Source organism: Poromitra crassiceps (assembly GCF_964638095.1).
Source record: "Poromitra crassiceps genome assembly, chromosome: 3".
Taxonomy (NCBI): Eukaryota; Metazoa; Chordata; class Actinopteri; order Beryciformes; family Melamphaidae; genus Poromitra; species Poromitra crassiceps.
Window position 1 is genome coordinate 25868656 of NC_139625.1, and position 14160 is coordinate 25882815.

General features: G+C 46.1%; 1 protein-coding gene across 1 annotated transcript; it reads right to left on the bottom strand.

Annotated features, from left to right (window-relative positions):
* Positions 1-229: 229 nt before the first annotated feature.
* ppp1r14d (protein phosphatase 1 regulatory inhibitor subunit 14D) lies at positions 230-12681 on the bottom strand. Its single transcript, XM_083632854.1, has 4 exons — positions 12462-12681; positions 2245-2325; positions 714-746; positions 230-547 (listed from the first exon to the last, which is right to left on the bottom strand). The coding sequence occupies exons 1-4, from the start codon at positions 12639-12641 to the stop codon at positions 479-481; spliced, it is 363 nt and encodes a 120-aa protein (XP_083488980.1). The 5' UTR covers positions 12642-12681; the 3' UTR covers positions 230-478.
* Between the last annotated feature and the right edge of the window lie 1479 nt (positions 12682-14160).

A 14160-nucleotide genomic window follows, 5' to 3' on the forward strand; every position in this document is an offset into this window, starting at 1 on the left:
ACAGTACTGCTGATAAGTCACTTTGTGGTTGTGAAATTAGATGTAACCCTTTCGTTATTCATCCACAGCCTTGTCTTGAAAATGTTCTCTTTTATTTTGACATACAACACTGTTATTAGAACAAAAATATTTATGTACATAAATAGGCAACCAAAAATGTACAATCTTACACAAAAAAGAACAGTCCATCTGAGTAATAGTCAATACATCTTTATCAGAGGTGTGTTATTGGTATGTCGAGGGGGGTCCAAAAGTTCTAGCTTGTCCATAAATAAAAGTCAAAAAAAAAAAAATTGAATCAAAACCGACTGCTCTGGTTTTAGACTGATGCTGACCCATGTGTGCAGGAAGGGTCCCACTGACATGTAAACCACACATACAGTACAGACATCCAAAAGAGTGAATGTGTGGTGGGAGATGAGGTGAGGAGGTGGAAGGGCGAGAGGCTCCACATTGTCTCAATTCTTCATTTGACCTATTATTTCTTCAAGGGCCCTGACATTTTGCGTAGGCCTTTTATCCTGTACAGCAGCCCATTGATAAAATCCTAGGGAAAAGATGGAGAAGATGGATTATTGCTGCATGTAACTGTTGGAATCTAGAGCACGGGAACAATGGACCAGTAACATCACATTTACCCTGTGGCAAAATCGTGAATCTCTTAATTCAATGTGTCGTTTCATGTGTGTAAAGGGGCTTTCTTTGTTCCTCACCTCTTTTGGCTTTCCACATTCTTGCAACAACTCCTATTAAAACAGAAGAAACACACAGACGCTCAGTAACAGCAGTGGACATTGCTCTCTCACTGCAAACATTGCGCAAGGCATCCAGCCAGTGCTTGTAAAGCTATTATCCCACATAGTTACATATGTACCCAGGTTTATGTGTCAAGAAGGAGCACGGTGGTATTTTGAAGTGTTCATAACTCTTTTGTCCCCTGAGACTTGCCGTCTCCTCTGTGTGGGACAAAGTGCTGAGCAGGGGGGATTAAGGTATCAGCACCATCGAACGAGTGAACAGCAATGAGTGAGATTCTTTGCAGCATATTTGATGTAGTGCAAAGTGCCATAAATCAGTGATTCTCAACCTTTTTCATATCAAGAACCCCCTAATTTAGGGAAAATGGAAAAATGTTGTGTAATGTATCTGGGATGTCAATTGGACAAGAGTATGTCGAGTGAGGCTATGGCCCTCTGTCATAGGGAAAATCCACTCAAGGGCAAAATATTTGACAAGAATATCTAAATTCCTGGACAAGAAGGCCATGAGGCTTTTAGCTTTCTTTATTTCAATGTCATTATGACTACACCTGTATATCCCGGTACAGTGGTTTAACTAAAGGATCAAAGGACAGGCTTCAAAAAAGCTCAAAACAAACTAATGAGGGTTATTCTTAAAATCAATCCAAGAACGCACATTAGCCCAACTCATTTTAAAGAGTTCAATTGGCTCCCTGTTGAAATTCAACAGTTGAAACTCATCATGGTCTATAAAATATTGCATGACCTTTGTCAGTTTGTTCGGGATGCTCATGGCCGGAACACGAGAGCTAGTGTAGCGGACTTGAAACTACCTAACCTAAAAAGCAAGGTGGGAAGAAGACGTACATTCCTCTACACGGGGGGAGAGGAGTGGAACAAGATCCTTATAGAAATTACGACTGCAAATTCTCTGAGCGGTTTTAAGAACCTTCTGAAAAAATTCCTGATGAGTAAACTAGAGTAGTGGGCGGAGTCTTTTCTTTTGTTTAATTAGTTTCTGAACATTTGTTGCATGTATCTCTCGTTTTCCTTTATTCTTGATTGTTCTGTAATATTCATTTGATGTAATGTGTTGCTGTATGTCCTGTATTTTAAGACCAGGCACCATGTTGGAAATAAGTGTCCGCACTTTCACATGTAGGCCTACATCCCTTGGATTTTGCTATCTTTTATATGCAAATAAATTCAAATCAAATCAAAATCTGAGAATATTTTATATTGTTAGATATGATTTTGTCCAGAATCCCATGACTATCTGTACTGTAGGTAGAGAGATAACAGAGAAACTATGATCAAAACAGTCATGCTTCTAACATTTTCTAATTGTGTTCACCTCTTGAAAATGAAGCAATGGGGAAGTTTGACAATTCGTCAATTTGCTGGGGACCCCCTGGAACCATCTCAAGGACCCCAGGTGGTCCCCGGACCCCACGTTGAGAAGCACTGGAATGATCGTGTGGTTTAAATCTCTCCATCTGCTCACCTGCAGCCGGCTTCTCTGGCCCTCGTCTGACAGCTCCAGGAGTTCATCGATGTCAATCTCTAACTCTGGGATCTCTTCCTCCTGTATGGACAGACAGACAAAGACACAGAGGCTAGAGACACCATGTCCATGTGCACACTTTAATACTCCTGTATGGACAGACAGCCAAAGACACAGAGGCTAGAGACACCATGTCCATGTGCACACTTTAATACTCCCAAATGCTACAAAACTAGCTCTTCTGACATGCAAATATGGCATAATGTGGGCTATTTGTTATCCTCAGATCACTCAGCGCCAATATCCACATCACTGACACAGTTATTCAGAAGCAAAACAAAGACCAGACCTTGTGATGTGAAGACATGGCAAGGATTTGATCACACACTGCACAATAGTTTCATGGTAACTCTCATGATGTGAAGTTCTCTAAGGTCTATAACGGGGTCAGAAGATCTCTAAGTTAAGCGACTTCTCCCATAACAGTGATGAGATTGGTGATGTGCTGTCCAGATGAGCGAGGCTGAGGACCGCCCGAGCATGAAGACAAAGTGGCTCCAGGAGGCCACACTTGCCACATCATCATGCCACCATCTGATTTCATGGATGGTTTATCCCGCTGGCATTTAGCTCCGCCATTACTGACAGATTATTTCCAGTAAATGTTTTTTATTCTTGAAAAATAATTAATACATCTGATCTCAGCTGGCTAAGATGCATTTTCCCACATTGTGTGTAACATATGTTTGGTGTTAGGTTACAACAGAGAGCCAGGGCAGCAGTTACTATAACTGTGTACTCCATATAAAACCATAACCATACAAAAATCGAAAGCACAAAACCATGTAGGCTAACTCCCCCCCCCCTGTTAACATGAGCTTGCAACAATGGCAGCTATATGAAGATGAATGGGTAGGCTACCTGTCGACTTAAGGGCAAAGATTGTAAAAATGGCCTCCAGTGATACAAAGCAATATATAGTGTAATCAATTCATATTACAAGCTCATATCCACTCCTTTCAAATTTTTTCAGAGGAAATGAGGACTGCTCACTGGAGGAAGCACGAGCAGTAAGATATCTGGAGTCAGCAGGTGGACAGTCAAACTTGACAAGTGGGGCCCTTTTAGAAAGGCTATTTTCCAGTTGGGGAGTTTTAATAGCCTGTGAGGGCGGGGCTGGATGAGGAGAGAGGTAATGGGAGTGCTGAGTGGCGGAAGAGAACAGAACAGCCCAGCTCCACAGTCCCCTGTGCCCGGCCTCTAATTGATAAATGAGGCCAGGTTGGGTCCTTTGTGATTCTGCTGATGGCTGGAGCCACGTGGGGCTGACCTGCGTGCTTTCGGCCCATGCTTCCTCTGCTGGGCTTTGCTTTGCTTTGGGCTGTGCAGGGTTGTGTGGTGCTTTTTGCTTAGTGTTTTGTGCTGTATTGGGTTGGGGCCTTTGAGCTGTTTTGTGTTAACTACACGGTGTCTTCCCTCAGTCTGTCCTGTGGGGGCAGCACCACGCCAGGCAACGCTGAATATCAATCAATGAGAGAGATTTCCACTGAACCGGGAAGAATGTGTGCATTTATCATGGCGAAGTCCAATACGCCCCTTCCAGTAACTTCTCAGTGTTTCATATTATGTGCAGTCATTTTCAATCTGTGTTTCATATTATGTGCAGTGATTTTCAGCTGTTGAGTTACCTTCATTGTCAAAGTCAAATGGAGTCTTAATGGGGCTCCTGAAAATGTCTCAACAGCACTTTTTGAAGTTGCAGCAACTGATGCTAAAATGAATGTTGGCACTAATACCTGAATTCATGAATATCAAAGTGGTTCTTAGAGGAACGCAATTTCAGACAATCAGGCAATCTAAATGAGCAATGAGATTTTGTCAAGACAGGATGATCTCCACTGGAATTTAGAATTTGGAGTCATAAGGATTCATTGTGAGCTCAGTATTGTTGCTATCTAAAGCTGGTAGAGTTCAACTTATACAGTGTTTACGGCTATCTAGATGCAGTTTCCATTGTTGTTACTATAACATCTACTGGGCTAATATAGAAAATATAGGAACAATTGAAATAAAACATTATACATATTAACATTAGCCCATGCTATGTTTTGGCTGTGGCTGACCAAGATTGTGAGGAAACCATGCCCAGGAAACCAAGCTGTTTTGAGAAGAGGCCAGTGTGTATAACCTGTCTTCACTTTCCTGTCAGAAGCATGAGCAGTCCACAAAATATTCCACACCGGAGAGAGTCCAGTTCATTAACCCCACTCAATGAGCCGTGGTATCATTTGAAGAGACCAGTGATAAAGATATTCAAATCCCATTGTCCAGTGATAAGAGGGTGTGAAACTTTTATTGGTATACTGTTGACAGTAGAATTCCTACAGCCAATGTCTTTCAATAAACTATGGACTGTCACTTTAAATGGCCTGATGGCTCACAGCGGGCAGTAGGGGAGGTGACAGCAATATTTAGAGACTAACTGGGGTGCACTGAACTTCTCTTCATGCCATCTGGCTAACACTGGCACATTTACAGTCATGTTCATTAACGTGCATTGTCCCTCAAACAAATAAATAAATACAAGTCCAACCAGTTGTTGTGGCATTTTGGAGTGTGGTTGACATTTTTATTTCAACTCCCATCATACAGGCATTTGTCACACCTGTTTTAGTTTACTATCCCCCCCCCCCCAACCCCCCCAAAAAAAGGTGTGAAGTTTGCAAAGAAGGCTGCCTTCCAGAGCAAGGCAGCCCTCGTATAAATTAGAGATGCGGCTAAATAATTCAAGCGGTGACACAGGGGGCTGATGGTAAATGCTTCCACGCGGAAGACTCGGAGAAGCAACAGAGTAACCTTCCCCTGAGCCCATGCAAAATTCATCACACTGGCCAATGCACACGGACAAACCTTATCTAATCCTACAGCTGTGGGTAATAATGCAAATATCTAATCTATCCCATCTATAGGAACGCCTTTACTTTCACTTGGCATGGAATTAGACTTATCCTTTGGGGAATTGTACAAATAATACAAACAACATAATGTTATAACTTTAATGCATCAGTGGTTCTCACACTTTTGACACGTCAAGGACCCCTAAACTGACACAAATTTGATAAGATTGTCCCACGGTCCCCCGCCTGATTTTTGCTTTTATATCTTTTATTACAGAAAGTGTATATGAAAACCATGACCAAAATACATTCTGTCGTTGTGTTACTTATGGATGGTATTATAGTGAACATAAATTATTCCCCTATTTGCCGGGGACCCCCTGGAACCCCCTCAAGGACCCCTGGGGGCCCTGGACCCCACTTTGATTGACCACTGTAATACATGACACCATTCCAATTGAATCAAAGGGATTTCTAGTGTTACTGCTACTTGTCATCATCTCATCAATCATGCTGGGATCCCATCCTTCAGTTATAAAGATCCGATTCTCTCCAGGATTCCCTCACAGGAGCTTGGGGAACACACACACACACACACACACACACACAGACAGACACACACACACACACACACACACACACACACACACACACACACACACACACACACACACACACACACACACACACACACACACACACACACACACACACACACACATCTATCTCTCTCTCTCTCTCTACCCTTTCTCTCTCTCTCTCTCTCTCTCTCTCTCCATTGTGTACAAGTGTTGTACAGTACATTACTAGTGTTATGTTAGAATGTTAGAATCAAAACATGAAAGCTATGTGAAATATTTGTATGTTTCTGGGACAAGATGACAAGCCGCCCGACTTCTCACACACAGCAAATCCTGACACTACATCACCCCAGTCCTCAAAGAACTCCACTGGCTTCCCATATCTCACCAGATCAAGTTCAAAATCCTGGGCATCACTTACAAAGCCCTTCACCAACTGACAACCCCCCCCCCCCCCCCCCACACACACACACACACACACACACACACACACACACACACACACACACACACACAAACACACACTTCACAGACCTCCTCTCCACCCTACCAACCCTTGCGGTCCCTCCGATCTACCTCAGCTGACCTCCTCTCCACCCCCAAGTCCAATCTCCGCAGTTTTGGGTACAGAGCCTTCTCTCGGGTAGCTCCCCGGCTCTGGAATTCCATCCTCCAAGACATCAGAAACTGAGTCCCTCACAGTTTTCCAGTTCTGCCTAGATCCATCTCTTCTCCACCACCTTCTCTTAGTCCACCCCACCCTCCCACCTTCCTTGTGTGTCTGTGTCATGTCTGTCCGCTATTTGTTCACTAACGTCACCCCCCGCCCAGTGTTTAGTACCGTATGTTGTGTAAAGTGTCTTTGAGATCTTGAAAAGTGCTATATAAGTTGTATTATTATTATTATTATTATTATTATTATTATTATTATTATTATTATTATTATTATTATTATTATTATTATGCCATTATTACTAAGAGTAGCTATATGCTTCAAAACAGTTTCTCTTCCACATAATCCACATATCTTTCCAGTAATGTGATTTATTCTACCCACTACTTCACAGGCATATTAGCATAACGTATATTAAGGTTATGAAGGCATGGGCAGTAAATGGAATGAAGCTCATAAAATAAGCACTGCTATGTGGATATAGGCGACCATATTTAGGCAGCAAGGATAGCACAATATTGAAAAACCCAAGCACTCCTCTGTGACAAAACTGTTTTGAATTATAACTAATGGACTATCCACTGGCCTAGAAAAGGCTGACTGGAGCTGATTGGAGATGCTAGTTGTCTATCACCAGAGTTTGCTGCAAGGGACCTCCTGCTGAACCCGGTGTGTCGGCCTGACCTGGCCTGTACTCTCTGGACAGACACTCTATTGTCTATCTCAGACCTCAGTTCCAGACTCAACAGGTTTCTCTATAACCAGATGGATCCATCTTCATCATGAGCAGATTGTTACTCACAGAACATTCACTCTCATGTCCTCCAGCATTAGCATGCACTGTGCAAGCGGGTTGTTGGCAGGGTGAGGGATGCCACACCAGAGAGGTTGCTGCAGGCCTGTGGTCACTCAGCTTAGGGTCCCTGCATGGTCAGAGGACTACACTGTAACTGAGAAAGGCCACCGTGTCTCCCCTTCTGAGGCGGTGTTGTCATCTGATCCGTGTTGTCATCAGGACGCCCATGCTCCCTCACAGACCCCTCTAATTCCTCAGTGTGATAAAAACCTGGCTGACCTACAACTTCCTCAAACTTAACAGTGACAAGAAGACGGAACTTCTTCTCATCGGCACCAAATCACACTCACCATTGACGACACAACCATCACCCCCTCCCCCCTCGCTTGCAACCTTGGTTTCATCCTGGACCCCATCCTCTCATTCAATCCCCACATCAGCTGCATTATCAAGACCTCATACTTCCATCTCCACAACATCGCTAAAGTCAGACACTCTCGCCCCTGCTGCTGAATCCCTCATCCACGCCTTCATCTCCTCCCACATTGACTACTGCAGCTCCATCCTCACAGGCATCACCTCCCACTCCCTCCATAGACTCACTCCAGATGGTTCCGAACTCAGCCGCCCGCCTGCTCACAAACATCCGGTCCCGGGACCACATCCCACCTGTCCTCCACTCTCTCCACTGGCTTCCACTCAAAGAATGCATCACCTACAAACTACTCATCTTCAAAGCCCTCCACAGCCTGCCCCTGCCCCCTATCTGACTGGCCTCCTCCTCCCCCATCGCCCCACCCGAACCCTCCGCTCCTCATCCACTGTTCCCCTCATTGTTCCTCCATCCAAACTCCACAGCTTTGGAGATCGAGCATTCTCCATATTAGCAGCACCCCAACTTTGGAACAATCTCCCCCCACCTGTCAGAGACTCACCCTCATAGTGTTTGTGCGTGTGTGTGTGTGTGTGTGTGTGTGTGTGTGTGTGTGTGCGTGCATGCTCGTGTGCGCCGTGTACTCATTCACAATGATAAGCCTTTACTAAACTGCTGTGGAAGCTCTCTGTTAGCACTATATAATTATTGATAGCCCTTCTCTCTCAAGTGTGTGTGTGTGTGTGTGTGCATGCGTGCGTGCATGCGTGTGTGTGTGTGTGAGTGAGAGAGAGGGGGGTTAGGGTTATGGAGAGAGTGAAACAAAGCAATCTGATTGGCTGTTGACAGAATTCGTATTAACTAGAGAGTGAAACAAAGGAATCTGATTGGCTGTTGAGAGAATTCGACTTAAGGAGAGAGTGAAACGGCCAGTCCGGCCGACCATTACCATGCCACCCCCCCCACAGACACAGACCCCCCCACCCCCACACACACACACAGACTCGGCATAGCGCCACCCACTGGCAAACAGAAAAAGCGGTTTATCTCGTGAACCGTTTGTCCGATCAACTTCAAACTTGGGGAGTCTGCTTAGGGACCTGACGGAGTTCAGTGCCGAATTGTGTGCTATTCGGCATAGCGCCACCTATTGGAAAACATGAAAAGCAGTTTATCCCAAGAACTGTTCGTCCAATCGACTTCAAACTTGGGCCAACATGTCCTCCAACTCATACGACCAATGAGGTCATAATACTGCAATACCTGCAATATGACCATATAGCACCTCTGGTAGACTAGCGCCCCTCAGTGGCAGAGAAAAAGTACTGCAACATATCCTGCAACTCATACGACCAATGATGTCGTATCACTGCAATACGACCATATAGCACGTCCGCTAGACTAGCACCCCTCAGTGGCAGAGAAAAGTACTACGCGACTTCTGCCCAAGCAAGTTGAAAAAGCGACTTTTCTTCCCCAAAATGTTAGGATTAGGGTGTGGGTTAGGGTTAGGGTGTGGGTTAGGGTTAGGGTGTGGGTTAAGGGTACAGACAGCAACGAACTGGTAGCTGAGTGGTTACGACAGGCGGTTTTCAAGCCAGCAGCTCCAGGTTCAAATCCCGCACAACGTTATATTTTCACCAAACTCTGAGACTTGGCTGTTATTCACACGACCGCTAAGGTCGTATAAGGTCGTATTCAGCTGCTTGTACAAAGTCGGGGGTATCCAGTTGGAGGTCAGGCTGAGTTGGGCAATGCGCTTAGGGAGACCTGATGGAGTGCAGTGCTGAATTTTGTGCTATTCGGCATAGCGCCACCTACTAGCAAACACAAAATGCAGTTTATCTCGAGAACCGTTTGTCCGGTCAACTTCAAACTTGGGGAGTACGCTATGGGGGACCTGATGGAGTAGACTGCCGAATTTCTTGCAATTTGGCATAGCACCACATACTGGCAAACACAAAAAGTGGTTTATCAAGTGGTTTATCTCGAGAACGAGCACTGATGAATGCTCTATGTAATATTCAGCTCAGTGTTCTGTTATTCAGTGTTACCTAATTGTGTGTGCACGCGCGCGCACGTGTATGCGCGTGTGTCACTCTCCACTTTCAAATCACGACTCAAAACCTATCTCTTCTCCCAAGCGTACAACCTCCCCTACTAACCACCTCTTCCATCCACCCCCCTTCCCTCCCTCCCCTCTCTTCTGCCTGGCCCTTGTCCCTCCCACACGCTCCCTCCCTTCCTTCTATGTTTTCCATGTATCCCTGATTAGATTAATTGTTATTTGTATCTTTTGTGCTTGTTACATGTTTTTATTTGTTTCCTGTGGACTCATTGTCAGCGTCTTTGGGCCATTGAAACTGCTATACAAAATAAATTAATTGTTATTATTATTATAGTGCCACGCTGCCTCACGTGGGTGATGAGACATCTGTTGCCATGGTTTTCCCTCGGAGAATGCCAAGCAAATCAATATGGAGCAACTGACCTAATTGAATTGTTTCGCCCACCACATGGGATTTCTGAAGTGGGGGCGGGAACATTGTCCTGTGGGTGCCAGGGTGCAAACCCTTCTTTAAGCTGTTGAATAGACTGCCTCCCTGCCGAGACCGGGCAGTAATTAGATGTGCTAGATTAGAACTGTCTACGCTCTGTCTGGAGGCATGTTCCAGCTGGTATGGTCTACACTCTGTCTGGAGGCATGTTCCAGCTGGTGTGGTCTACACTCTGTCTGGAGGCATGTTCCAGCTGGTGTGGTCTACACTCTGTCTGGAGGCATGTTCCAGCTGGTGTGGTCTACACTCTGTCTGGAGGCATGTTCCAGCTGGTGGGGTCTTCTACACTCTGTCTGGAGGCATGTTCCAGCTGGTGGGGTCTTCTACACTCTGTCTGGAGGCATGTTCCAGCTGGTGTGGTCTACACTCTGTCTGGAGGCATGTTCCAGCTGGTGCGGTCTACACTCTGTCTGGAGCCATATTCCAGCTGGTGTGGTCTACCCTCTGTCTGGAGGCATGTTCCAGCTGGTGTGGTCTACACTCTGTCTGGAGCCATGTTCCAGCTGGTGTGGTCTACACTCTGTCTGGAGGCATGTTCCAGCTGGTATGGTCTACACTCTGTCTGGAGGCATGTTCCAGCTGGTGTGGTCTACCCTCTGTCTGGAGGCATGTTCCAGCTGGTGTGGTCTACACTCTGTCTGGAGCCATGTTCCAGCTGGTGTGGTCTACACTCTGTCTGGAGGCATGTTCCAGCTGGTGTGGTCTACACTCTGTCTGGAGGCATGTTCCAGCTGGTGCGGTCTACACTCTGTCTGGAGCCATATTCCAGCTGGTGTGGTCTACCCTCTGTCTGGAGGCATGTTCCAGCTGGTGTGGTCTACACTCTGTCTGGAGCCATGTTCCAGCTGGTGTGGTCTACACTCTGTCTCTGGAGGCATGTTCCAGCTGGTGTGGTCTACACTCTGTCTGGAGGCATGTTCCAGCTGGTGTGGTCTACACTCTGTCTGGAGCCATGTTCCAGCTGGTGGGCTGAGGGGATTCAGTCTGCATGTCTCCACAGCACAAACAAAGAAAAAAGGAGGAACAAGAGGCACAAGGGGCTGCCTGATATCCTGCCTGGATACATTAAACATATGTTATGCTAATGAGGTCATTCATGAAGATATTTAATGCATTAATTTGCAAATATTTCTGTCAACATACTTCACTCTTTCTTTCTTCACATGTCATCATTCATTCATATGTAAATGTATGCAGCAAGGTGCTCCCAAATCTAATCAGATCATCTTCTATTCTATAGGAGGAACCTACCAAGTATGAAGCTACCACCATGTGTCCTGGAGTTATGTGTTGGCTAGAATGTGTCGACGCACACAGAGACAGACAGACACACACAGAGACAGACAGACAGACAGACAGACAGACAGACGGACAGACACACACACACACACACACACACACACAGACGGACACACACACACACACACACACACACACACACACACACACACACACACACACACACACACGTCTCTCACACACACACACACACACACACACACACACACACACACACACACACACACACACACACACACACACACACACACACACACACACACACACACACACAGACGGACAGACACACACAGAGACAGACAGACATGACGATATACAGTCCTGCATTATGTGTACCATGGTGGCAGGACATAAAAATGTCTACATCAATAAATCTCCTCTACTTCTGTCCTTGGCTCTTGTTTGTATTCCTTTTCCTGGCACTTCTCTCTCAGAGGAATAGGTTGTCAGGGACGGTGGATCTGTCTCCGTCACTCCTCACTCGCGCTCCCTTCTAAAGTTGCTGAGCGTGGAATTCAAGCTCATTCTCCTGTTGTATTCATTGTAAGTCACTCTGGGTAAGAGCATCAGCTAGATGCTTAAAATGTCAATGTATTCATCGCATAATCGTATCTTTAATTGTGAGCAAAGGGTTGCACAGTCAAGGTGGCAACTGGCAACACGCACTCTACTGTAACTGACTGTCAAAAAAATGATCTCATCACTAGGATGATAGGTGAACACCTTGGTGCAAGCCGCACAGCTGATACTGCAGTCAGGCTATCATCTAGAGGGGCTTATTTGTGCCAAAAAATTGCATCCATAAAGCAGAGCTATTTGCCTCCCCATCCGCTCCTCCTCTCATCTCCCCCCTGGCATCATGCACAATGGATTGATGGATAGCCCACAAGAGGCACCAGCTCAGTGCCTCCCCAGCTCTCTTCCCTCCCCTCCCCTCCAGGGACCCAACATGTTGGTATATGTATTTGTATGTATATATGTGTTTGTGTATATGTGTGCGTGTGTGTTCCTTGCAGCAGCCCGAGCCAGCCCTACCCTACCTCACAGTCGAACAGCAGGTGCAGCTGCCCGTCGATCCACTCCTCGATGTCCAGCCTCCTCTGCAGGTCCTTACGGTTGTATTTGACCGTCAGCTTGCCCAGCTTGCGATGCGGCGGCTCCTCCGTTTTGTCCGCCGTCTGGAACATCACCCTGGACTGGGTGCCGGGCTCCGACGCCATGGCTGCCACGGCCTCAGGAGAACCGTGGAAACACACACGTAGGCTGAAACACACTCGCACTCACACACACACACACACACACACTTGCGCCGTCCGTCTTGTCTCTATGTCTGCCTCTGCTTTCCAGTGCCAGTGGGCTGTTGTTCCCCACGCGTATCTCCTGCTATCGTGTTGAGTGTTGGCGCTCCCCCTGCGTCTCTAGTGCTGCCTCTCTGCCTCTTTCTCTGGCTGGCGTTGCTTCTCTGCTTGCCGCCCTCTCTCTCTCCCTCTCTCTCTGAAGCTCACTGTCTTGCTCTGATGCTATCCTTCTCTCCTCCTCCCTTGCAACACTCGCTGCCTGCACTACCAGGAGGATGGTAATGAGATAGGTCTTTGTGTGTGTGCGTGTGTGTGTGTGTGTGTGTGTGTGTGTGTGTGTGTGTGTGTGTGTGTGCGTGTGCGTGCGTGCGTGCGTGCGTGCGTGCATGCGTGCGTGCGTGCGTGTGCGTGTGTGTGTGTGTTTGTGTTTGGGTGTCTGTGCACATGCACATTCTAGGGAGTGTTTGCATTTTGCTCTCTTTCTCTGAGGATGGGAGAGCATAGGTCAATTGCAGTGATAAAAACTTGGGAAAGGGGGGTAAGAGGGCAACCGCAGCAATCATCGTCGGGAATAATATATTACACTTGTCAGGAATATGTTGACACTATGCCAAAATATATTTTTTGAATACTAGACAGAATGTGCAGGCCCAAATACACACCTGTATGTTGGTTTTTTGAACTGAGATAATGTGAACTGTACACACCCACATAGTGACCAACACCTACAGTAGGCCTACATATCAACACATCAGCCTCAAACACATTTTCCTACCATTACTCAGCCGATACAAATAGGTCACTAAGTCAAAAAGGGTTTTCCACTTGTGTTTGGAAACACTTACAACAATAGCTGGGTCCCCCTGACAAGTGAGCCAGGTTTCCTCCAGTGTGATAGCCTGCTTGTCCTTTATAACAGGTATTATCAGGTGTTCGTTTAATAAGCCTTGAAGTCAAATTAGCATCCTCAGTTACACGGCTGTAAATGATAGATGATTAGGCAAGTAGCCTACCTACTACAGTAGGCTATATGGCCGTTCAGTCGTCAAACGTCAAATAAAGTCTTGGAACGTTGAATGTCCATGAAGTCAGATATGCAACCGTAACACATAACCCGAGGTCAGAAATTCATGGCTGTAACTTCCAATGCCAAATTATTACAAGTGAGACGAGGGAGACAACGAGCCACAGAGTTTCCACAGATCCTATTACGATATGAACAATGAGGTGCACTTTTTTGTTTTGGCAGGGACTATCAATCAGCCATAGCTGCGCGTGTTCACCCGCTGATGCACCGTCTGTTACAAACACTGAATAATTGAGTGCCTCTGGCAGCTCACCTTTCCAGGCAAACAAATTCATTCATCTTATCCTCTGCTAGTTGGTTCTGCACCGTCGGCTTGTCTAAAATAGGACAGGGTTTGGTAGACCCGAGCTAGGC

Bases quoted from the DNA above. Each gene is read 5' to 3' on its own strand.
- ppp1r14d (XM_083632854.1), bottom strand. From the start codon at position 12,641: ATGGCGTCGGAGCCCGGCACCCAGTCCAGGGTGATGTTCCAGACGGCG. The intron at 747-2,244 runs GTGAGCAGATGG...CTGTTTTAATAG, and splicing joins GCCAGAGAAGCCGGCTGCAG to GAGTTGTTGCAAGAATGTGG. The intron at 548-713 runs GTGAGGAACAAA...TCTTTTCCCTAG, and splicing joins AATGTGGAAAGCCAAAAGAG to GATTTTATCAATGGGCTGCT.